General features: G+C 46.9%; 1 protein-coding gene across 5 annotated transcripts in view; it reads left to right on the forward strand.

Moving 5' to 3' along the window:
• VPS13B (vacuolar protein sorting 13 homolog B) overlaps positions 1 to 26,638 on the forward strand; it is a 1,616,194-nt gene that overhangs the window by 928,738 nt on the left and 660,818 nt on the right. For all 5 annotated transcript variants that reach the window (XM_063924187.1, XM_063924188.1, XM_063924189.1 and 2 more), the window contains exon 25: positions 3,141 to 3,344. In XM_063924187.1, the coding sequence (XP_063780257.1) occupies positions 3,141 to 3,344 (204 nt within the window). The remainder of the gene's footprint in view (positions 1 to 3,140; positions 3,345 to 26,638) is intronic.

Genomic DNA, 26,638 nt, shown 5'->3' on the forward strand with positions numbered 1-26,638 from the left:
TATGTGCAGCCATGTACTTTACACGTTTCACATATGTTGTCATATACATCCCGTGATTAATGCTTATTTACGAACGCTTGTGTAAATATCTCCCAATTCAGTCAAACAACATGCAACATAAACATTATGTTCTGTGAATACTGAGATGACAATCCCCTGTGGGATACAGAGCCGGCCGGTATACGGGCGTCTGATGGCAGCAGAAGGCTCACCGCCTAGCCACTTGTTTATATATTTACTTTCTGAGATCGCCCCATCTCCAGAAGCAACCAATGATCGTTTGCTGTTGCTTCAAAATGAACCGTCTTTCCATAATGTTTTCTTTGAGAAGCTTGTCCGTGTGATCAGAGTCCCACCATTGTTTCCTTCCATGAGCTTTCACATGGGTCTTTTGTTTACTATTTAAAAAATATATTGTATTTGAAAGGCGTTCTATCTTGATAATTATATCTGTTCCCAATTAGTATCTCTCTGCTTTCCTGTAAAAGATATCCGTCACATAGATACAGTCAAGGCAGCCATTTTATGGTATGAACCCTGTCTTTGGGCCTCAGTGATATTACTGTTTTCCGTTCTTAAGATGTATTCTTATAATTATTAACTCATCCCACAAAAATGGCTGCGTGTAGGCCATACTTACCTATAATAAACCCTTCCCTCCAGGAAATCCCTAAGGGAAAGTAGGTGCGGAAGCCGCTTGGGGTGGGGTATAGCGAATTGAATCGTTGTGATTCAGCCTCTGCTATGCATTTGTGCAACAATTGTGTCATTAAACCCCCGGTTTCCCCTTTTTAACTCGGGATGTAGGGGGATCCAGGAGGATGGTCTACTCCCCAAAATCTGGGGGTCTTCTAGACATTAGGGCATGTTGTATTAGCTCTGGGTACACGAACTTCCACTGTTATGCAAAGGACAATGGACCTTATTCAGTTAGGATTGCAATTTCTGCTAAAAAGCAGTTGCTGCGATTAAATAGTTGCGCCCAGAAATAGGGAAAAAACGCCCATTGCAGAAATTGCGAATGCATCGCAATATGCGGCCTGATTATAATACCATACGCAATTTCCAGAACATCAAAGATTTTTCCTATATGCGCAAGGCAAGGTCATCCACAATTCTTGTGACACAAGAGGCTGGAAGTGGTCATCACTGATGTCAGAGGCCCTCCTTAAAAACGCCTGGGCACGCCTGCGTTTTTTTAGACACACCCAGAAAATGGCAGTTTTCTGGACAGAAACGCCGACTTTCTGTCAGTCAAACAACGGCTACATTGTGATCACGTTGTGTACGTAATTTCTGTCGCTATTTGCGCGTGCGTATGCAAATGCTGCGCATGGGCAGTTGTTTGATAATCGTCCGGATTGCGATATACTATGTTGTAGGTCCAGACATACTGTAGGTGGTTGGATGCTTTACATTTGTGTCACATTGTCATATGAGACACTTGTGTGGAGTTTAAAAAAATCCCAAGTATTTAGGATTTGCATCCCTATTACCTGGGTATCACTTATGTTAATGAGATGCTCTCAGTATCAGTGGAAATAACCTTAGATAGGGCTTTTGTTTGCCAGAATAGTCTATTATTTATTTAACTGTATGGGCTCTATGTATGGGAAATAAAACACAACAAGCCAATATAGTCTTCTTTCAGTCTTGCACAGTAACTGAAGGATGCATTCTTACACAGTAACTTAAGGATGCATTCTTACACAGTATCTGAAGGATGCATTCTTACACAGTATCTGAAGGATGCATTCTTACACATTATCTGAAGGATGCATTCTTACACAGTATCTGAAGGATTCATTCTTACACAGTATCTAAAGGATTCATTCTTACACAGTATCTGAAGGATGCATTCTTACACAGTAACTGAAGGATTCATTCTTACACAGTATCTGAAGGATGCATTCTTACACAGTATCTGAAGGATGCATTCTTACACAGTATCTGAAGGATGCATTCTTACACAGTATCTGAAGGATTCATTCTTACACAGTATCTGAAGGATGCATTCTTACACAGTATCTGAAGGATTCATTCTTACACAGTATCTGAAGGATTCATTCTTACACAGTATCTGAAGGATGCATTCTTACACAGTAAATGAAGGATGCATTCTAACACAGTATCTGAAGGATTCATTCTTACACAGTATCTGAAGAATTCATTCTTACACAGTATCTGAAGGATGCATTCTTACACAGTAACTGAAGGATGCATTCTTACACAGTATCTAAAGGATGCATTCTAACACAGTAACTGAAGGATGCATTCTTACACAGTAACTGAAGGATGCATTCTTACACAGTAACTGAATGATGCATTCTTACACAGTATCTGAAGGATGCATTCTTACACAGTAACTGAAGGATGCATTCTTACACAGTAACTGAAGGATGCATTCTAACACAGTATCTGAAGGATGCATTCTAACACAGTAACTGAAGGATTCATTCTTACACAGTAACTGAAGTATGCATTCTTACACAGTATCTGAAGGATTCATTCTTACACAGTAACTGAAGGATGCATTCTTACACAGTAACTGAAGGATGCATTCTAACACAGTATCTGAAGGATGCATTCTAACACAGTAACTGAAGGATGCATTCTTACACAGTAACTGAAGGATGCATTCTTACACAGTATCTGAAGGATGCATTCTTACACACTAACTGAAGGATGCATTCTTACACAGTAACTGAAGGATGCATTCTTACACAGTATCTGAAGTATTCATTCTTACACAGTAACTGAAGGATGCATTCTAACACAGTATCTGAAGGATGCATTCTAACACAGTATCTGAAGGATTCATTCTTACACAGTAACTGAAGTATGCATTCTTACACAGTAACTGAAGGATGCATTCTTACACAGTAACTGAAGTATGCATTCTTACACAGTAACTCAAGGATTCATTCTTACACAGTAACATATTACTGCAGTTGCTGTGTAAGAATAAATACAGTTACTGCACCAGAATTAATCCTTAGGTTACTGTGTGAGAATGAATCCTTCAGTTACTGTGTAAGAATGAACCCTTCAGCTAATGTTTAAGAATGAATCATTCAATTACTGTGTTACAATTATATTTTTAATTCAATAACACACGTTTATATGTCTCTCTCTCCTAGGTTGAGTTGCTGTACCAGCTAACGGACACAATGAGCACAGTGTGGGAGAGGATTCAGAGACGGGGAGTCTTGCACCAGTCCTCTATGTACTTTGACTCCTCCGCTGGTCCGGTTCCCAGCTCTCCCATCAGAAGCAGCGTTGGCACAGCACCTCAGGATACCAGCACATGCAGCCCATCTGCTGATATTGGGACCACAACTGAGGTAAGTGTTTGGGATAAATGAGTGCATTGTGAGCGAACAAATCACTCTGAAGCCATGTATGTAAAATATCACAGCACATGCATCAGCATTCATGTTCTGTTTCTCATTCCAGCCTACCTTCCAGGGCCTTAGAGCAATAAGACAGATTGCACCAACAGTCATGCATGTGTATCTGTAGATACTGCCTACAGTGTGTGTATATAGACACTTAACAAATAAAAGAAAATCTTAATTACCATCATAATTAGCATTTCAGCCCCCAGAGCGACCTTGGCCTGCACAACACATGGCGTCTGTAAAACATATACTGGGGACAATACACTAAATGCAAACTTCAGTCCCTAACCTAACATTACTAGTAATCATTAATAACTACACCAAATCCAGATTGATCCACTGAATACCGATTATTCAAATTTTGAACTGGATTTGAACCCTAATTTGCATACTGGAACCCCTTAATTGCCCTATTTCAGTAATTGCGCAGTGTAATAGGATTAGCATTTATTAGAAATTTAAATAGCCTGACTTATGGCTATAACTGTCAGTAACTGCGTGTCAGTAAGTCCCAGCTCCCCTATGATGAATGACCACAGGTTGGAGGGAAGTAGTAGAGCGGAGTCATCTGTTTCCTGGTGTGACAGAAAGCTTGCACACTTACGATTCATCAGCCTGTGCTCTGGGAAGATTATTTCATCATCTGGCCTTTAATTCCCACATCAGCTGCACCTTTTTCCAGAGCCACAGCCAGCAGCAGCAGCACACGGCATAGCAGTCAGGTAAAGTCGTTTCCAGCTGTGTGAGGGATAACTCACTCCACCAGACCAAGAATGTGTGATATCACATTAACCGTAATACGAGGTGATAGGACACTTTTACAGAGAAATAATGGCCATTCCTTCATCTTTAGGTCTGAAAGATGGAATAATTATTGGTATAAAATCAAAGGAGCCTCGGGTGTTTCTGGTGTTTCTACTGGGTTCCAGGGTTCTGCGTTAGGGCAAACTGGATGATTTTAATTTTTGTGTATTTATACAGTATAGGAGTATAGCTATGTATGGCTACAGTAATAAAACAAGACTGAGTATTAAGAGATAAGAAGGTCCTGTTCGGGCTTACAATCTGTAGGAGATGCAGTTAATTTGCCGACACTGGAATCCAGACAGTTGACATTGCCGACAGCCAGAATTCCAAGCTAACAGGGGCTATTCCAACTCGTGGGTTTCCACGACACCCTTAGAGTGGGAATAGAACCTGCACTCGCCACCGAGCCCGCAGCGTGGCAAGCGCAGCAAGCCCGCAAGGGGACTCTTTGCGCTCGTCTGGTTGCCGGCATACTGGCGGCCGGATGCCGTTGGCAGTATACTGATATCCCGCCACCGGTAAATCACACTGATCCCATCTGTAGGACTAGAGTACTTTGATACATGAGTTTGTCACTTGTTGCCTAGTGACACGACAGATTGCAGTGTTGGTTTGGGGGTCAGTAGGTTGCTTGAGAGGTAATGTTGCAGAATATTTTAGCAAGATTATGAATATGATTTGGAAATTTGTTAGGCCTTCCTGAAGAGGTATGTAGCGTGGCCAGGGAACGCTTGTAGGTTTGCAGGCTAGGGAAAAGGCATTCTGCAAATCTCTATAAAAGTACACCTGTTGGAGGGGCATGCTTCAACTGTGGCTCTGCTGTGGTGATCGCAACATAACTTCCAACATTCCAACTAATGTCCTGACTGCTGGACAGTCCATTAAAATCAGGATTAGAATGCACTGCGTAAATTGGTAGATGTACCATAAATCAGAATTGGGTTAGGACATTTAATAACAATTTTTTTTCTCTCGTAATTTCAGTAAAGGAAAATAGAGAAAGGGAATTCACTTATTAATAAATATACTAGTGAAATATGCAGTTTAGTGCAGTGATTCCCAAGCGCTGTCGTCAAGGCAACCTAACAGTCCAAGTTTTACAGATATCCATACTAAAGCACAGGTGATTGAATTAGTACCTCAGTCAGTTTGATTATATCACCTGTGCACAAGCAGGGATATCCTTGAAACCTGGATTGTTAGGGTGCCTTAAGGACCGCGTTGTTTGGAAACTACTGAGTTAGTGAATAAACAGTATTTACTATTTATATTACTAATGAACTCTAAGAGCTGCATACCCTATTAAAGTAGGCAGTATCTACATAGTGTAAGTAACAGGGCAGCGCTGTCGTCTCCACTAAATCCTAACACGTGCTTCAATATTTGTAGTGAAATTAGTCATTTCTCGTAACATACAGAGTGTCCTCTTACATCCTTGCTGCAGTCATGCTAAATAGCCCTTCAAGTCGCGCCATGCCATGGCAGGACTCGGTAGCGCAGAACGTCTTTTTTGCATATTTTGCTGCAAAAATGCGTCATGTAATGCAATAGGATGCACAAGCAGCTTCTGCTGATTAAAGTGATATGCAGCATGCCTATATTCTGTGTGTGACTGCGACTGTATTTGCATACAAATGCAATGCAGCATTTCAGATGCGGATACAGCTGCAATTACACAGAACTTCTGGCTCTTGCCCAGTTTGACCACTTACAAGTGATTGCCGATCAGTAGGATCATACACTCTGCTGGTATGCCTCACACCTCTGTATTAGCGGATAAGTGATAATATAACGTATGTAACATGAAAGGCTTAGTAGTCTAAATCATCAACAACAAAAAAAGATGACTGGCTAAAGCATGAATAAAGAGCAATATGGAAAAGTACAAAAAAGCTTTTCTTAATGAAAGGGACAGGGGAATTCGTTGAACTCCGTGAGAAATCGAGGGTACTTCACCCCAATAAAATACGGAGACACCCACGTAAGGGTCTCCAGCATGTTTAGCGCAGCACGGCCCACAGCGCAACATGACCACCTCCTTCATACTCTAAGGATCAGGGCCCTAACTGTCTAGTGGCGGCCCTGGTAGTACTTTAGTTATATATGGGTGGTCTTTTTTATGATGTGATTGCTTATACATTCGCACAAGATGTCTTTTTAGATCTTCATACCTTTTTGCACACCTAGGTGCACCATTATTTGCTGAGAAGCCTCTTGAATCTGGGCTCCATGAAGTAGGCTGGATGGTCCATCTTGGCGCATTGAAACAGAACCAAAGTATTAGTAGCTCAGACTCACCGTTTGCAGGTAGCTGGTGCATCTGAAAGGATTAATCAGTGCCCCCTGGAGGTGTAAACATTTCAGTGAACTGCAGTTAGAATGCCGCTGCTGTCACGATTAGTTTTGTTCCATGGAATCTGCTTGTGCTTTAGCCAGAACATTGTAGAGGCCAAACTAATCTGCAAGTGGAGCACATCCAGTCACGTGCAACGTGCTAGCCCAGGTATGGCAGTATCAGTTTCTCCCTGTGTGGAGTCCACTCATCCATGTATACCTAATATTTGCCTTCCTCCGCTTCTGGAGAGCAGAAATCAGGAGAAAGACATTTCCTGCCCAGGGCTGCTTAATTTGGCTGCTGCCTCGCAGTAACCTGGCAGAAGACCGAGCGTAGGGTGGGGCAAAGTGTTTGGGAAATTGCTTTTGGCAATTGAAAAATGAGCTGGTGCAATTTAATACAACACCATGAGACTAGAAAGCAAATGTAAAAACAATCGTTTTTCTAAGCGAAGCGAACACATTTCTACCAGATTGTCAGTAATAAACCCACATGTTTGTTCCCAGGCACTGGAAAATTGATGTTACAGAGCAGATTAGGACATTTTTTCTTTCAATATATCTATATTTATTTTTCAGTGTTCTCTCTCTTATTACAACAAAAACGAGCGAGGGCTATTCTTGTATGCTTTGGAATTTCCACTCTGCCGATCCTTGTAAAACACAGAATTCTGCCTTGATGCACCATATGGGCTACAGAACAATGTGTCTGTATGTGCGTTGGGTAAATCACAGAAGACTGTCACATTTAGTACTTTTAATAAACATGGAGGAGATGTATCAAAGCTTGGAGAGAGCTACAGTACTAACTAACCAACTCCTGTCACGTTAGAGGCTGTTTTTGAAAAAAGTTAGAAGCTGATTAGTTGGTACTTTATCTCTCTCCACACTTTGACAAATCTCCCCTTTATCTTTCTCCAAGGTTTGATTAGTGATGTCATTACTCAAGAGTGAGTAGAGTTTTGACTGTGCTACAATTTCTAAAAAAAATTAAATAAAAAATTGCGACGGCATTATATTGTATATGCCACGATATTCAGGAGAAGCAGCTTCTACATTTCAATTTATTGTATGTTCTAGATCAGTGGTTCTCAAACTCGGTCCTCAGGACCCCACACAGTGCATGTTTTGCAGGTAACCCAGAAGGTGCACAGGTGTATTAATTACTCACTAACACATTTTAAAACGTCCACAGGTGGAGCTAATTATTTCACTTGTGATTCTGTGAGGAGACCTGCAAAACATGCACCGTGTGGGGTCCTGAGGACCGAGTTTGAGAACCACTGTTCTAGATAGATACTAGCTAGAAGCTCATTGGATGCTACATTTCCCCCAATGGGCTTCTTCCTAACAGACAGAGATCTTTGATGCTATTCCCCTCTTAATTTCACATCCGCATCAATAGGAAGATTGCAGAAGATGTCATCACATGACCACTTCCTGGTTATATCACGTAAGGCATGGTACTAGCAGAGAGGTAGCGAACATCATTGGATCAATGGAATCCTGGGGGGTGACTGTCACATTAGGGACAATGCTGTACCCCCAGGAAACATAGTGATGTATTTTGGGATCGGTATGGGAGCCAGAATGCCGGCAGCGGTAGCGAGCTCATCGAGGCCCCTTGCGGGCACGGTGGCTCGCTTTGTTCGACAAAGGTTCTATTCTCCCTCTGTGAGTGTTGTTGACACCCACAGAGGGAGAATCACCTACCTCGCCGATATTCCAGCGGCGACACTGGTATTCTGGCGGCAGCATTGTACCTTTCGGGATTCTGGCGTCAGTATTGCGGCTGCCGGGATCCCGACAGGCGGTATGTCAAACGTATACCATGTATTTTCTATCATAAATTTTAAACTCCACTTAAACTTAAATAGTACATTTGTGTTGAGTTCTTTAGCACACAGGAGTGTGATCTGGACTGCTAAACCCTTTCTTATCTTCTGGTGATTAATGTAGTGACACATAGGTAATCTTGCCAGAAGTCACTATTTGCAGTGTAACTAAGAGATTCACGGCAGGAGACGAGTACAACGTCATGCAGGATTTTTCCTGTTTAATTGCAGATGTTCTTGTACTTTGCTTCTTTCCTTCTGCTATTGTCGTTTAATGAGTAAACATTGAGTGTTTGAATTAGACCTTAATACCACATAAGTAAACCACTTCTATGTAAATTGCATCTTATTTCATTGCTGCTAAGTACTCTTTATTGCTGCAATGGATATAATATGAGAACATCGATCGGATATATTAAGCGTTTACTGCCAGTAATAGGATCGTGAGCTCTGGTTGTCTCGTTACATGTGATTTATCTAAAAAGTCAGTGTTTCCCCCTCTTCATCAGCAGTTACACCGGGAGGGTGGGACTGACCGGATAACGAAGACAACTGTTGGTCTCTGACCTCATTCTGTTACATTCAGGAATTTTTTTTGCAGCAGTAAACGACACTTGCTGTGGAGTGGAGGCTTAAGTAGAAAGGAATATTTTTATTTGTTCAAAAAAACAAATTTATTTTCTCTTACGTCCTAGAAGATGCTGGGGACTCTGTAAGGACCATGGGGTATAGACGGGCTCCGCAGGAGATAGGGCACCTAAAAAGAACTTTGACTATGGGTGTGCACTGGCTCCTCCCTCTATGCCCCTCCTCCAGACCTCAGTTAGATCTTGTGCCCAGAGGGGAATGGGTGCACTGCAGAGAGCTCTCCAGAGTTTTCTGTTGAAGAAGAATTTTGTTAGGTTTTTTATTTTCAGGGAGTCCTGTTGGCAACAGGCTCCCTGCATCGTGGGACCGAGGAGAGAGAAGCAGAGCTGGCTTGTCAAGTTGGGCACTGCTTCTAAGGCTACTGGACACCATTAGCTCCAGAGGGAGTCGGAACACAGGTCTCACCTGGGGTTCGTCCCGGAGCCGCGCCGCCGTCCTCCTCACAGATGCCGAAGATAGAAGCCGGATAGAGAAGGCAGAAGACATCTTAGGCGGCAGAAGACATCAGATCTTCATGAGGTAAGGCGTGCAGCGGTACGCTGCGCGCCATTTCTCCCAGTCACACACACACAGAGCAGCACTGAAGGGTGCAGGGGGGGGGGGGGGACTGGGCAGCAATAAACCTCACATTTCTCTAACGTCCTAGTGGATGCTGGGGACTCCGTCAGGACCATGGGGATTAGCGGCTCCGCAGGAGATTAGTGGCTCCGCAGGAGACAGGGCACAAAAATAAAGCTTTAGGATCAGGTGGTGTGCACTGGCTCCTCCCCCTATGACCCTCCTCCAAGCCTCAGTTAGGTTTTTGTGCCCGTCCGAGCAGGGTGCAATCTAGGTGGCTCTCCTAAAGAGCTGCTTAGAAAAAGTTTTTAGGTTTTTTATTTTCAGTGAGTCCTGCTGGCAACAGGCTCACTGCATCGAGGGACTTAGGGGAGAGAAGTGAACTCACCTGCGTGCAGGATGGATTGGCTTCTTAGGCTACTGGACACCATTAGCTCCAGAGGGAGTCGGAACACAGGTCTCACCCTGGGGTTCGTCCCGGAGCCGCGCCGCCGACCCCCCTTGCAGATGCCGAAGATGGAAGAGGTCCAGAAGCAGGCGGCAGAAGACTTTTCAGTCTTCCTGAGGTAGCGCACAGCACTGCAGCTGTGCGCCATTGTTGTCAGCACACTTCACACAGCGGTCACGGAGGGTGCAGGGCGCTGGGGGGGCGCCCTGTGCAGCAATGTATAATACCTTTTTATGGCTAAAAATACATCACATATAGCCCTTGAGGCTATATGGATGTATTTAACCCCTGCCAGATCTCACAAACTCCGTAGAAGAGCCCGCCGAAATAGGGGGCGGGGCTTATTCTCCTCAGCACACAGCGCCATTTTCCTGCTCAGCTCCGCTGTGAGGAAGGCTCCCAGGACTCTCCCCTGCACTGCACTACAGAAACAGGGTAAAACAGAGAGGGGGGGCACTTTTTTTGGCGATATTACTATATTTAAGCTGCTATAAGGATACAACACTTATATAGGGTTGTTCCCATATATATTATAGCGCTTGGGTGTGTGCTGGCAAACTCTCCCTCTGTCTCCCCAAAGGGCTAGTGGGGTCCTGTCTTCAATAGAGCATTCCCTGTGTGTCTGCTGTGTGTCGGTACGTGTGTGTCGACATGTATGAGGACGATGTTGGTGTGGAGGCAGAGCAATTGCCGGTAATGGTGATGTCACCCCCCAGGGAGTCGACACCGGAATGGATGGCTTTGTTTATGGAATTACGTGATAATGTCAGCACATTACAAAAATCAGTTGACGACATGAGACGGCCGGAAAACCAGTTAGTACCTGCCCAGGCGTCTCAGACACCGTCAGGGGCTGTAAAACGCCCTTTACCTCAGTCGGTCGACACAGACCCAGACACGGACACTGAATCTAGTGTCGACGGTGAAGAAACAAACGTATTTTCCAGTAGGGCCACACGTTATATGATCACGGCAATGAAGGAGGCTTTGCATATCTCTGATACTACAAGTACCACAAAAAGGGGTATTATGTGGGGGGTGAAAAAACTACCTGTAGTTTTTCCTGAATCAGAGGAATTGAATGATGTATGTGATGAAGCGTGGGTTAACCCAGATAGAAAAGTGCTAATTTCAAAAAAGTTATTGGCATTATACCCTTTCCCGCCAGAGGTTAGGGCGCGCTGGGAAACACCCCCTAAGGTGGATAAGGCGCTCACACGCTTATCAAAACAAGTGGCGTTACCGTCTCCTGATACGGCCGCCCTCAAGGATCCAGCTGATAGGAGGCTGGAAACTACCCTAAAAAGTATATACACACATACTGGTGTTATACTGCGACCAGCCATCGCCTCAGCCTGGATGTGCAGTGCTGGGGTGGTCTGGTCGGATTCCCTGACTGAAAATATTGATACCCTGGATAGGGACAGTATTTTACAGACTTTAGAGCAATTAAAGGATGCTTTTCTTTATATGCGAGATGCTCAGAGGGATATTTGCACTCTGGCATCGAGAGTAAGTGCGATGTCCATATCTGCCAGAAGAAGTTTATGGACACGACAGTGGTCAGGTGATGCGGATTCCAAACGGCATATGGAAGTATTGCCGTATAAAGGGGAGGAATTATTTGGCGTCGGTCTATCGGATTTGGTGGCCACGGCAACTGCCGGGAAATCCACCTTTTTACCTCAGACCCCCTCCCAACAGAAAAAGACACCGTCTTTTCAGCCGCAGTCCTTTCGGTCCTATAAGAAGCGGGCAAAAGGACAGTCATATCTGCCCCGAGGCAGAGGAAAGGGTAAGAGAGGGCAGCAAGCAGCTCCTTCCCAGGATCAGAAGCCCTCCGCGGGTTCTGCAAAGCCCTCAGCATGACGCTGGGGCTTTACAAGCGGACTCAGGAACGGTGGGGGGTCGACTCAAGAATTTCAGCGTGCAGTGGGCTTGCTCACAGGTGGACCCCTGGATCCTGCAGGTAGTATCTCAGGGTTACAGGTTGGAATTCGAGAAGTCTCCCCCTCGCCGGTTCCTAAAGTCTGCTTTGCCAACGTCTCCCTCAGACAGGGCGACGGTATTGGAAGCCATTCACAAGCTGTTTTCTCAGCAGGTGATAGTCAAGGTACCCCTCCTACAACAGGAAAAGGGGTATTACTCCACGCTATTTGTGGTACCGAAGCCGGACGGCTCGGTAAGACCTATTCTAAATCTGAAATCTTTGAACCTGTACATACAAAAATTCAGTTTCAAGATGGAATCACTCAGAGCAGTGATAGCGAATCTGGAAGAAGGGGACTTTATGGTGTCCCTGGACATAAAAGATGCTTACCTGCATGTCCCAATTTGCCCTTCACATCAAGGGTACCTCAGGTTCGTGGTGCAAAACTGTCATTATCAGTTTCAGACGCTGCCGTTTGGATTGTCCACGGCACCTCGGGTCTTTACCAAGGTAATGGCCGAAATGATGATTCTTCTGCGAAGAAGAGGCGTATTAATTATCCCTTACTTGGACGATCTCCTGATAAGGGCAAGGTCCAGAGAACAGCTGGAGGACGGAGTAGCACTAACCCAAGTAGTGCTGCAACAACACGGGTGGATTCTGAATTTTCCAAAATCTCAGTTGACCCCGACAACACGTCTGCTGTTCCTGGGAATGATTCTGGACACGGTTCAGAAAAAGGTGTTTCTTCCGGAGGAGAAAGCCAAGGAGTTATCCGAACTTGTCAGGAACCTCCTAAAACCAGGAAAAGTGTCTGTGCATCAATGCACAAGAGTCCTGGGAAAGATGGTGGCTTCTTACGAAGCAATCCCATTCGGCAGATTCCACGCACAAACTTTTCAGTGGGATCTGCTGGACATATGGTCCGGATCGCATCTGCAGATGCATCAGCGGATAACCTTATCGCCACGGACAAGGGTGTCTCTTCTGTGGTGGTTGCAGAGTGCTCATCTGTTAGAAGGCCGCAGATTCGGCATACAGGACTGGGTCCTGGTGACCACGGATGCCAGTCTGAGAGGCTGGGGAGCGGTCACACAGGGAAGAAACTTCCAGGGAGTATGGTCAAACCTGGAGATGTCTCTTCACATAAATATACTGGAGCTAAGAGCGATTTACAATGCTCTAAGCCTGGCAAAACCCCTGCTTCAGGGTCAGCCGGTGTTGATCCAGTCGGACAACATCACGGCAGTCGCCCACGTAAACAGACAGGGCGGCACAAGAAGCAGGAGAGCAATGGCAGAAGCTGCAAGGATTCTTCGCTGGGCGGAAGATCATGTGATAGCACTATCAGCAGTGTTCATTCCGGGAGTGGACAACTGGGAAGCAGACTTCCTCAGCAGACACGATCTACACCCGGGAGAGTGGGGACTTCATCCAGAAGTCTTCCACATGATTGTGAACCGTTGGGAAAAACCAAAGGTGGACATGATGGCGTCTCGCCTCAACAAAAAACTGGACAGGTATTGCGCCAGGTCAAGAGACCCTCAGGCAATAGCTGTGGACGCTCTGGTAACGCCGTGGGTGTTCCAGTCAGTGTATGTGTTTCCTCCTCTGCCTCTCATACCAAAAGTACTGAGAATTATACGGCAAAGGGGAGTAAGAACGATACTTGTGGCTCCGGATTGGCCAAGAAGAACTTGGTACCCGGAACTTCAGGAGATGCTCACGGAAGATCCGTGGCCTCTACCTCTAAGACGGGACCTGCTTCAGCAGGGACCGTGTCTATTCCAAGACTTACCGCGGCTGCGTTTGACGGCATGGCGGTTGAACGCCGAATTCTAAGGGAAAAAGGCATTCCGGAAGAGGTCATTCCTACACTGGTAAAAGCCAGGAAGGAGGTGACTGCACAACATTATCACCGCATTTGGAGAAAATTTGTTGCGTGGTGTGAGGCCAGGAAGGCCCCCACGGAGGAATTTCAATTGGGTCGATTCCTACATTTCCTGCAAACAGGATTGTCTATGGGCCTCAAGTTGGGGTCCATTAAGGTTCAAATTTCGGCCCTGTCGATTTTCTTCCAGAAAGAATTGGCTTCAGTTCCTGAAGTCCAGACTTTTGTAAAAGGAGTACTACATATACAGCCCCAGGTTGTGCCCCCAGTGGCTCCGTGGGACCTTAATGTAGTTTTGGATTTTCTCAAATCCCATTGGTTTGAGCCACTCAAATCGGCGGATTTGAAATATCTTACATGGAAAGTAACCATGCTACTGGCCCTGGCTTCAGCCAGGAGAGTGTCAGAATTGGCGGCTTTATCGTATAAAAGCCCATATCTGATTTTCCATTCGGACAGGGCAGAACTGCGGACGCGTCCTCATTTTCTGCCTAAGGTGGTGTCAGCGTTTCACCTGAACCAGCCTATTGTGGTGCCTGCGGCTACTAGCGATTTGGAGGATTCCAAGTTGCTGGACGTTGTCAGGGCATTGAAAATATATATTTCAAGGACGGCTGGAGTCAGAAAATCTGACTCGCTGTTTATACTGTATGCACCCAACAAGCTGGGTGCTCCTGCTTCTAAGCAGACGATTGCTCGTTGGATTTGTAGCACAATTCAACTTGCACATTCTGTGGCAGGCCTGCCACAGCCTAAATCTGTCAAGGCCCATTCCACAAGGAAGGTGGGCTCATCCTGGGCAGCTGCCCGAGGGGTCTCGGCATTACAACTCTGCCGAGCAGCTACGTGGTCGGGGGAGAACACGTTTGTAAAATTCTTCAAATTTGATACCCTGGCTAAAGAGGACCTGGAGTTCTCTCATTCGGTGCTGCAGAGTCATCCGCACTCTCCCGCCCGTTTGGGAGCTTTGGTATAATCCCCATGGTCCTGACAGAGTCCCCAGCATCCACTAGGACGTTAGAGAAAATAAGAATTTACTTACCGATAATTCTATTTCTCGTAGTCCGTAGTGGATGCTGGGCGCCCATCCCAAGTGCGGATTGTCTGCAATACTTGTACATAGTTATTGTTACAAAGAAATCGGGTTGTTATTGTTGTGAGCCGTCTGTTCAGAGGCTCCTACGTTGTCATACTGTTAACTGGGTTCAGATCACAAGTTGTACGGTGTGATTGGTGTGGCTGGTATGAGTCTTACCCGGGATTCAAAATCCTTCCTTATTGTGTACGCTCGTCCGGGCACAGTATCCTAACTGAGGCTTGGAGGAGGGTCATAGGGGGAGGAGCCAGTGCACACCACCTGATCCTAAAGCTTTATTTTTGTGCCCTGTCTCCTGCGGAGCCGCTAATCTCCTGCGGAGCCGCTAATCCCCATGGTCCTGACGGAGTCCCCAGCATCCACTACGGACTACGAGAAATAGATTTATCGGTAAGTAAAATCTTATTTTTGGCCAAATACAGTTTGATTAGGCTGCGGAGGCAGTAAATCTATGATCCCCTGCCATTTTATTGGAAAAATCACTGGGACCGAAGCCCGCCATCGGGTGGGCGAGGCTTGATCCTCAGCACTAACCAGCGCCATTTTGTCCACAGAAGCTGCATGAGGAAAACGCTGGCTCCCTGATCTCTCCCCTGCTGAACTTCACAGGCTTGAAAAGGAGGAGGGGCCACATTAGCGACGCAGTGAGTGGGAATTGGCATATTATATATAAAAAAAGCGCTATCTGGACATATTTTTTCCAGTGTTTTTAAGCGCTGGTGTGTGCTGGCATACTCTCTCTCTGTCTCTCCTTAGGACCTGGTTGGGGTTTTGTCCCCTTATAGGTTAATCCCTGTGTGTGTGGGGTGTCGGTACGTGTGTGTCGACATGTCTGAGGCGGAAGGCTTCTCCAAGGAGGAGGTGGAGCAAATGACTGGTGTGTCCCCGTCGGTTGTGCCGACTCCAGATTGGATGGACATGTGGCATATGTTGAATGCAAGTGTGGCATCTTTACATAAAAGGCTTGATAAGGCTGATTTAGGGGGGACATCAGGGGGTCAATCCTCGGATTGGACCGACTCACAGGGCCCGTCGGGGTCTCAAAAGGGTCCCTTAACACAAGACACTACTACCGACACGGATTCTGATTCCAGTGTCGACTTTGACAAAGTAAAATTGCACCCAGGAATATCCATTCAGGGTATGATTGTGGCAATAAGGGATGTGTTGCATATTGTGGATGAACCCTCGGTCCCCGACACAAGGGTACACATGTTTAAGGAAAAGAAACAGATTATTAACTTTCCCACATCTCATGAATTAAATGAATTCTTTGGAAAAGCTTGGGAGAATCCGGATAAGAGACCGCAGATCCCCAAAAGAATTTATATGGCATACCCCTTCCCTAAGCAGGACAGGGAAATTTGGGAATCACCCCCCACTGTGGACAAGGCCCTGACGCGCTTGTCCAAGAAAGTGGCGCTACCGTCTCCTGACACAGCAGCCCTTAAGGACCCTGCAGATCGCAGGCAAGAAACTACCTTAAAGTGTATTTATTCTCATACGGGGGCTGTGCTAAGACCGACAATTGCGTCGGCATGGGTGTGTAGCGCAATTGCAGCTTGGACAGATGAGCTGACAGATCAATTTGATAATATGGATAAGGATACTATATTCCTATTATTCCCATATTAAAGACGCAGTCTTATTTATGAGGGATGCTCAAAGGGACATTGGATTGCTAGCTTCTAGGGCCAATGCCATGTCTGTCTCAGCGAGAAGATCCTTATGGACTCGCCAATGGGTGATGCGGATTCCAAAAAACATATGGAAGTACTACCCTATAAGGGTGTTGTATTGTTTGGGGATGGGCTGACGGACCTGGTTTCCACAGCTACAGCAGGTAAATCTAATTTCTCTGACGTCCTAGTGGATGCTGGGAACTCCGTAAGGACCATGGGGAATAGCGGCTCCGCAGGAGACAGGGCACATCTAAAGACAGCTTTAGGATCACCTGGTGTGCACTGGCTCCTCCCCCTATGACCCTCCTCCAAGCCTCAGTTAGATTTTCTGTGCCCGACGAGAAGGGTGCACACTAGGGGCTCTCCTGAGCTCTTTGTGAAAGTTTTAGTTTAGGTTTATTATTTTCAGTGAGACCTGCTGGCAACAGGCTCACTGCATCGAGGGACTAAGGGGAGAAGAAGCGAACTCACCTGCGTGCAGAGTGGATTGGGCTTCTTAGGCTACTGGACATTAGCTCCAGAGGGACGATCACAGGTTCAGCCTGGATGGGTCACCGGAGCCGCGCCGCCGGCCCCCTTACAGAGCCAGAAGAGCGAAGAGGTCCGGAAAAATCGGCGGCAGAAGACTTTCTTGTCTTCAGATAAAGGTAGGCGCACAGCACCGCAGCTGTGCGCCATTGCTCTCAGCACACTTCACACTCCGGTCACTGAGGGTGCAGGGCGCTGGGGGGGCAGCGCCCTGAGACGCAATAAATCGATAGAAAACCTTTTATGGCTAAAATAAATGCATCACATATAACTCCTGGGCTATATGGATGCATTTAACCCCTGCCAAAACATACAAGAAAACGGATGATAAGGACGCCGAGAAAGGGGCGGAGCCTATCTCCTCAGCACACTGGCGCCATTTTCCCTCACAGCTCAGTTGGAGGGAAGCTCCCTGGCTCTCCCCTGCAGTCACTACACTACAGAAAGGGGTTAAAAAAGAGAGGGGGGCACAAATTAGGCGCAGTATAAACAATACAGCAGCTATAAAGGGAAAAACACTTATATAAGGTTATCCCTGTATATATATAGCGCTCTGGTGTGTGCTGGCAAACTCTCCCTCTGTCTCCCCAAAGGGCTAGTGGGGTCCTGTCCTCTATCAGAGCATTCCCTGTGTGTGTGCTGTGTGTCGGTACGTTTGTGTCGACATGTATGAGGAGAAAAATGATGAGGAGACGGAGTAGAGTGTCTGTAATAGTGTTGTCACCCCCTGGGGGGTCGACACCTGAGTGGATGTACTGTTGAAATTACGTGACAGTGTCAGCTTTGTATAAAAGACAGTGGTTGACATGAGACAGCCGGCTACTCAGCTTGTGCATGTCCAGACGTCTCATACAGGGGCTCTAAAGCGCCCGTTACCTCAGATACAGACGCCGACACGGATACTGACTCCTGTGTCGACGGTGAAGAGACAACCGTGATTTCCAATAGGGCCACACATTGCATGATTGAGGCAATGGAAAAAGTTTACACTCTTCTGATAATATAAATACCACCAAAAAAAAAAAAAAAGGGGTATTATGTTTGGTGAGGAAAAACTTCCTGTAGTTTTCCTGAATCTGAGAAATAAAATGAGGTGTGTGATGATGCGTGGGTTTCCCCCCGATAACAATTGATAATTTCTAAAAAGTTATTGGCAGTATACCTTTTCCCGCCAGAGGTTAGGGTGCGTTGGGAAACACCCCCTAGGGGGGATAAGGCGCTCACACGCTTGTAAGAACAAGGGCTCTACCCTCTCTGGAGATGGCCGCCCTTAGGGATCCTGCTGATAGAAAGCAGAAGGGTGTCCTAAAATGTATTTACACACATACTGGTGTTATACTGCGACCAGCAATCGCCTCAGCCTGGATGTGCAGTGCTGGGTTGGCGTGGTCGGATTCCCTGACTGGAAATTTGATATCCTAGATAAGGACAGTATATTATTGCCTATAGAGCAATTAAAAGATGCATTTCTATATATGCATGATGCACAGCGGAATATTTGCCGACTGGCATCAAGTATAAGTGCGTTGTCCAATTATACCAGTAAAGTGGTCAGGTGATGCGGATTCCAAACGGCATTTGGAAGTATTGCCTTAAAAAAAAAAGGGAATGTACCCCAGGTCGCCTCTCAAAATAAGACGCCGTATTATCAGGCGCAGTCCTGGTTGGCAAGCGGACAAAAGGGTTCCTCTTTTCTGCTCGTGACAGAGGGAGAGGAAAATGGCTGCAGAGATCAGCCAGTTCCCAGGAACAGAAACCCTTTTCCGCCTCTGCCAAGCTCTCAGTATGACGCTAGGGCTTTACAAGTTCAGGCACGGTGGGGGCCCGTCTCAATGAATTTCAGTGCGCAGTGGGCTCACTCGCAAGTAGACCCCTGGATCCTTCAGGTAATATTTCAGGGGTACAAATTGGAATTCGAGACGTATTCCCCTCGCCGTTTCCAAAAGTCTGTTTTACCGACGTCTCCCGCTGACAGGGAGGCAGTTTTGGAAGCCATTCACAAGCTGTATTCCCAGCAGGTGATAATTAAGGTACCCCTCCTGCAACAGGGAACGGGGTATTATTCCACACTATTGTGGTACCGAAGCCAGACGGCTCGGTGAGACCGATTTTAAAATCTAAAATCTTTGAACACTTACATACAGAGGTTCAAATTCAAAATTGAGTCACTCAGAGCAGTGATTGCAAACCTGGAAGAAGGGGACTACATGATGTCTCGGGACATCAAGGATGCTTACCTTCATGTCAAAATTTACCCTTCTCACCAAGGGTATCTCAGGTTATGGTACAGAACTGTCACTATCAGTTCAGACGCTGCCGTAGGGATGGTCCACGGCACCCCGGGTCTTTACTGAAGTAATGACCGTAATGATGATATTCCTTCGAAGGAAGGGAATTTTAGTTATCCTTTCCTTGGACGATTCCCTGATAAGGGTGAGATCCAGGGAACAGTTGGAGATCGGTGTAGCACTACCTCAGGTAGTGTTGCGGCAGCACGATTGGATTCTCAATATTCCAAAATCGCAGCTGGTTCCGACGACTTGTCTTCTGTTCCTAGGGATGATCCTGGACACAGTCCAGAAGGAAAGGTGTTTCTCCCGGAGGAGAAAGCCAGGGAGTTATCCGAGCTAGTCAGGAACCTCCTAAAACCGAACCAAGTCTCAGTGCATCAATGCACAAGGGTTCTGGGTAAAAATGGTGGCTTCCTACGAAGCAATCCCATTCGGCAGATTCCACGCAAGACTTTCCAGTGGAACCTACTGGACAAATGGTCCGGGTCGCATCTTCAGATGCTTCAGCGGATAACCCTGTCACCAGGGACAAGGGTATCCCTCCTGTGGTGGTTGCAGAGTGCTCATCTTCTAGAGGGCCGCAGATTCGGCATGCGGGACTGGGTCCTGGTGGCCACGGATGCCAGCCTGCGAGGCTGGGGAGCAGTCACACAGGGAAGGAATATCCAGGGCTTATGGTCAAGCCTGGAGACATCACTTCACATAAATGTCCTGAAGCTAAGGGCCATTTACAATGCTCTAAGCTTAGCAAGACCTCTGCTTCAAGGTCAGCCGGTGTTGATCCAGTCGGACAACATTACGGCAGTCACCCACGTAAACAGACAGGGTGCCACAAGAAGCAGGAGGGCAATGGCAGAAGCTGCAAGGATTCTTCGCGGGGCGAAAAACCATGTGATAGCACTGTCAGCAGTTTTCATTCCGGGAGTGGACAACTGGGAAGCAGTTTTCCTCAGCACGACCTCCACCCGGGAGAGTAAGGACTTCACCCAGAAGTCTTCCACATGATTATAAACCGTTGGGAAAAACTCGACAGGTATTGCGCCACGTCAAGGGACCCTCAGGCAATAGCTGTAGATGCTCTGGTAACACCGTGGGTGTACCAATCAGTGTATGGGTTCCCTCCTCTGCCTCTCATACCCAAGGTACTGAGATTGATAAGATGGAGAGGAGTAAGCACTATATTAGTGGCTCCGGATTGGCCAAGAAGGAATTGGTAACCGGAACTTCAAGAGATGCTCACGGAGGATCCGTAGCCTCTACCTCTAAGAAGGGACCTGCTCCAGCAAGGACCTTGTCTGTTCCAAGACTTACCGCGGCTGCGTTGACGGCATGGCCGTTGAACGCCGGATCCTGAAGGAAAAAGGCATTCCGGATGAAGTCTTCCCTATCCTGATCAAAGCCAGGAAGGATGTAACCGCAAAACATTATCACCGCATTTGGCGAAAATATGTTGCGTGGTGCGAGGCCAGTAAGGCTCGACGGAGAAAATTCAACTGGGTCGATTCCTACATTTCCTGCAAACAGGAGTATCTATGGGCCTGAAATTGGGGTCCATTAAGGTTCAAATTTCGGCTCTGTCAATTTTCTTCCAAAAAAGAACTAGCTTCAGTCCCTGAAGTTCAGACATTTGTTAAAGGGGTACTGCATATACAGCCTCCTTTTGTGCCTTTAGTGGCACTTTTGGGATCTCCAGGTGGTTTTTGGGTTCCAAAAGTCACATTGGTTTGACACACTTAAATCTGTGGAGTTAAAATATCTCACAGAAAAAGTGGTTATGCTGTTGGCTCTGGCCTGGGCCAGGCGCGTGTCAGAATTGGTGGCTTTATCCTGTAAAAGCCCTTATCTGATTTTCCATTCGGACAGGGCGGAATTGAGGACTCGTCCTCAGTTTCTCCCTAGGGTGGTTTCAGCGTTCACCTGAACCAAACCTATTGTGGTGCCTGCGGCTACTTGGGACTTGGAGGACTCCAAGTTGCTAGACGTTGTCAGGACCGGGAAATATATGTTTCCAGGACGGCTGGAGTCAGGAAATCTGACTCGCTGTTTATCCTCTATGCACCCAACTAGCTGGGTGCTCCTGCTTTTAAGCAGACTATTGCTCGTTGGATTTGTAGTACAATTCAGCTTGCACATTCTGTGGCAGGCCTGCCACAGCCAAAAATCTGTAAATGCCCACTCCACAAGGAAGGTGGGCTCATCTTGGGCAGCTGCCCGAGGGGTCTCGGCTTTACAACTTTGCCGAGCAGTTACTTGGTCAGGAGCAAATACGTTTGTAAAATTCTACAAATTTGTTACCCTGGCTGAGGAGGACCGGGAGTTCTCTCATTGGGGGCTGCAGAGTCATCCGCACTCTCCCGCCCGTTTGGGAGCTTTGGTATAATCCCCATGGTCCTTACGGAGTTCCCAGCATCCACTAGGACGTCAGAGAAAATAAGAATTTACTTACCGATAATTCTATTTCTCGTAGTCCGTAGTGGATGCTGGGCGCCCATCCCAAGTGCGGATTGTCTGCAATACTGGTACATAATTATTGTTACCAAAAAATTTGGGTTATTGTTGTAGTGAGCCATCTTTTCGAGAGGCTTCTCTATTATCATGCTGTTAACTGGGTTCAGATCACAAGTTGTACAGTGTGATTGGTGTGGCTGGTATGAGTCTTACCCGGGATTCAAAATCCTTCCTTATTGTGTACGCTCGTCCGGGCACAGTATCCTAACTGAGGCTTGGAGGAGGGTCATAGGGGGAGGAGCCAGTGCACACCAGGTGATCCTAAAGCTTTCTTTAGATGTGCCCTGTCTCCTGCGGAGCCGCTATTCCCCATGGTCCTTACGGAGTTCCCAGCATCCACTACGGACTACGAGAAATAGAATTATCGGTAAGTAAATTCTTATTTTTTTACCATATATTCCCCAACAGCAAAAGAAAGTAACACCCTATCAGATGCAGTCCTTTCGGTCGCACAAGTCCAAAAGAGGTCGGGGATCCTCTTTCCTCGCCAGAGGTAAGGGCAGAGGCAAGAGAGCACCTGCTTCGGCAGGTGCCCAGGAACTAAAGTCCTCCCCGGCTACTCCAAAACCCACAGCATGACGCTGGGGCTCCCCTGAGGGAGTCCGCACCGGTGGGGGCACGTCTTCGACTTTTCAGTCAGGCCTGGGTCAGTTCGGACCTGAATCCCTGGGTGTTGGAAATAGTTTCCCAGGGTTACAAATTGGAATTCGAGGAGTTGCCCTCGCGCCGATTTTTCAAATCGGCCCTACCAGCTTCCACATCGGAAAGGGATGTAGTGTTAGCGGCAATTCAAACGCTGTGTATACAGCAAGTGATAATCAAGGTTCCCCTGCACCAGCAGGGAAGAGGTTACTACTCAACCCTATTTGTGGTCCCGAAACCGGACGGTTCGGTCAGACCTATTTTGAATCTGAAATCCCTAAACCTGTAGATAAAAAGATTCAAATTCAAAATGGAATCTCTCAGAGCGATAATAGCCAACATGGAGGAGGGGGAGTTTATGGTGTCTCTGGACATAAAGGATGCGTACCTTCATGTCCCCATATATGCCCCCCCATCAGGAATACCTGAGATTCGCTGTACAGGATTGTTATTACCAATTTCAGATGTTGCCGTTTGGACTCTCCACGGCCCCGAGGATTTTCACCAAGATAATGGTGGAAATGATGGTGGTCCTGCGCAAGCATGGAGTCACAATTATCCCATACTTGGACGATCTCCTGATAAAAGCGAGATCAAGGGATAAATTGGATTTTAAATCTACCAAAGTCACAGTTGATTCCGACAACTCGACTACCGTTCCTAGGTATGATACTGGATACGGAACAAATGAAGGTCTTCCTCCCAATAGAGAAAGCCCAAGACATCCAGAACATGGTCAGAGACCTGCTAAAACCGAAAAGGGTGTCAGTTCACCAATGCACTCGAGTTCTAGGGGAAAATGGTGGCGGCCTACGAGGCCATTCCCTTTGGGAAGGTTTCATGCAAGGACTTTTCAATGGGACCTTCTGGACAAGTGGTCCGGGTCCCATCTGCACTTACATCGGAAAATAACTCTGTCCCCAGGGACCAGTGTGTCCCTCCTGTGGTGGTTGCAAAGTGCTCACCTCCTAGAGGGTCGCAGGTTCGGAATTCAGGATTGGATCCTGGTTACCACGGACGCGAGCCTCCGAGGATGGGGAGTGGTCACACAGGGAAAAAAAATGTTCAGGGTCTTTGGTCAGACCAGGAGTCCTGTCTACACATCAATGTGTTGGAACTCAGGGCCATTTACAACGGCCTTCGACAAGCGGAGAGTTTTCTTCGAAACCTACCGGTTCTGATTCAATCAGACAATGTCACAGCAGTGGCTCATGTGAACCGCCAAGGCGGGACAAGAAGCAGAGTCGCAATGGCGGAAGCCACAAGGATCCTTCGCTGGGCGGAAATTCATGTAAGCGCTCTGTCAGCTGTCTTCATTCCGGGAGTGGACAACTGGGAAGCAGACTTCGTCAGCAGACACGATCTCCATCCAGGAGAGTGGGGACTTCATCAAGAAGTCTTTGCAGACGTAACACGTCTTTGGGGAACTCCTCAAATAGACATGATGGCGTCACGCCTCAACAAAAAACTTCGGAGGTATTGCGCCAGGTCTCGGGACCCTCAGGCAGTAGCAGTAGACGCTCTGGTAACACCGTGGGTGTTCCAATCGGTCTACGTGTTTCCTCCTCTTCCTCTCATCAAAAGGTGTTGAGGATCATAAGACGAAGAAGAGTACGAACGATACTCGTTGTCCCAGACTGGCCTCGAAGGGCCTGGTACTCGGATCTACAAGATATGCTCACAGGAGATCCCTGGCCTCTTCCTCTGAGGGAAGACCTGTTGCAGCAGGGGCCCTGTGTATTTAAAGACTTACCGCGGTTACGTTTGACGGCATGGCGGTTGAACACCGAATCCTAGCGAAAAAGGGGATTCCGGAAGAGGTCATCCCTACTTTAATAAAGGCTAGGAAGGAGGTGACGATAAAACATTATCACCGTATCTGGCGAAAGTATGTGTCTTGGTGTGAGACCAAGAATGCTCCTACGGAAGATTTTCATCTGGGTCGTCTTCTCCACTTCCTACAGACAGGAGTGAATATGAGCCTGAAATTAGGCTCTGTTAAGGTACAGATTTCGGCCCTCTCGATTTTCTTTCAAAAGGAATTGGCTTCTCTTCCAGAAGTCCAGACGTTTGTAAAGGGAGTGCTGCACATCCAGCCCCCTTTTGTGCCTCCAGTGGCACCGTGGGACCTGAACGTGGTGTTGCAGTTCCTAAAATCACACTGGTTTGAACCGCTTAACAAGGTTGAGTTGAAATTTCTTACCTGGAAGGTGGTCATGTTGTTGGCCTTAACATCAGCAAGGCGAGTGTCAGAATTGGCGGCTTTGTCACACAAGAGCCCCTACTTGATTTTTCATGTGGATCGAGCTGAATTGAGGACACGTCCGCAATTTTTGCCTAAAGTGGTTTCTTCGTTCCATATGAATCAACCTATTGTGGTGCCTGTGGCTACAAGTGACCTGGAGGATTCCAGATCCCTGGACGTAGTCAGGGCCTTAAAAATTTATGTAGCCAGGACGGCTGGAATTAGGAAAACAGAGGCTCTGTTTGTCCTGTATGCGGCCAATAAGATTGGCGCTCCTGCTTCGAAGCAGACTATTGCTCGCTGGATCTGTAATACGATTCAGCAGGCTCACTCTACGGCTGGATTGCCGGTACCAAATTCGGTTAAGGCCCATTCCACTAGGAAGGTGGGCTCTTCTTGGGCGGCTGCCCGAGGCGTCTCGGCATTACAACTTTGCCGAGCGGCGACTTGGTCGGGGTCAAACACTTTTGCTAAATTCTACAAGTTAGATACCCTGGCTGATGAGGACCTAGCGTTTGCTCAGTCGGTGCTGCAGAGTCATACGCACTCTCCCGCCCGATTGGATGTTTTGGTATAAACCCCATGGTCCTTACGGAGTCCCCAGCATCCTCTAGGACGTAAGAGAAAATAAGATTTTAAACCTACCGGTAAATCTATTTCTCCTAGTCCGTAGAGGATGCTGGGCGCCCGTCCCAGTGCGGATACTATGCAAGACTTGTATATAGTTGTTGCTTACATAAGGGTTATGTTACAGTTGACATCGGTCTTGGACTGTTACTGTCGTTTGTTCATACTGTTAACTGGTTATGTATGTTCCAGGTTACATGGTATGATTGGTTTGGGCTGGTATGAATCTTGCCCTTGGATTGCTAAATCCTGCCTTGTATTGTCCATCTCCTCTGGGCACAGTTCTCTAACTGAGGTCTGGAGGAGGGGCATAGAGGGAGGAGCCAGTGCACACCCATAGTCAAAGTTCTGTTTAGGTGCCCTATCTCCTGCGGAGCCCGTCTATACCCCATGGTCCTTACGGAGTCCCCAGCATCCTCTACGGACTAGGAGAAATAGATTTACCGGAAGGTTTAAAATCTTATTTTTTTATTTACTTAATTTTTTATTTACGAACAAACTTGAGTGTTGAGTGTGTGAAGCCTATTTTAGATCCTGTGTTCTCGGACACTGTCATCATCTTACATGTACCAAACAAATTAAAGTGGTTATTAGGTGCTTGCAGAGTAAAATAAATGATGATGCTGTAGTGTTCCCCCTACACTTATGCTTCTGTGTGTAACACTGGGTCCGATATGTAATACCGGTGACCGGAATCCCGGCGTCAAGCGCAGCGAGTCCCCTCGCGGGCACGCTGCACTCACCACACTTCGGGCCTGGACCACCACCCGAGTGGGAACTCAGGGATTTGTCTGGGATTCTGACAGGCGCCATTTCACCGGCTGCTGGGATTCAGGCATCGGTCTCCTGACCGCCGGGATCCCGACAGTTGGTAAATAAACTGAATCCCGTAACACTGCTAGCTGTAGATGGTGCTGTAGTGTTCCCCCTCCACTTATGCTTCTGTGTGTAACACCACTAGGTGTAGATGGTGCTGTAGTGTTCCCCCTCCACTTATGCTTCTGTGTGTAACACCACTAGCTGTAGATGGTGCTGTAGTGTTCCCCCTCCACTTATGCTTCTGTGTGTAACACCACTAGGTGTAGATGGTGCTGTAGTGTTCCCCCTCCACTTATGCTTCTGTGTGTAACACCACTAGGTGTAGATGGCGCTGTAGTGTTCCCCCTC

Source organism: Pseudophryne corroboree, chromosome 5 (assembly GCF_028390025.1).
Source record: "Pseudophryne corroboree isolate aPseCor3 chromosome 5, aPseCor3.hap2, whole genome shotgun sequence".
Classification (NCBI taxonomy): Eukaryota; Metazoa; Chordata; class Amphibia; order Anura; family Myobatrachidae; genus Pseudophryne; species Pseudophryne corroboree.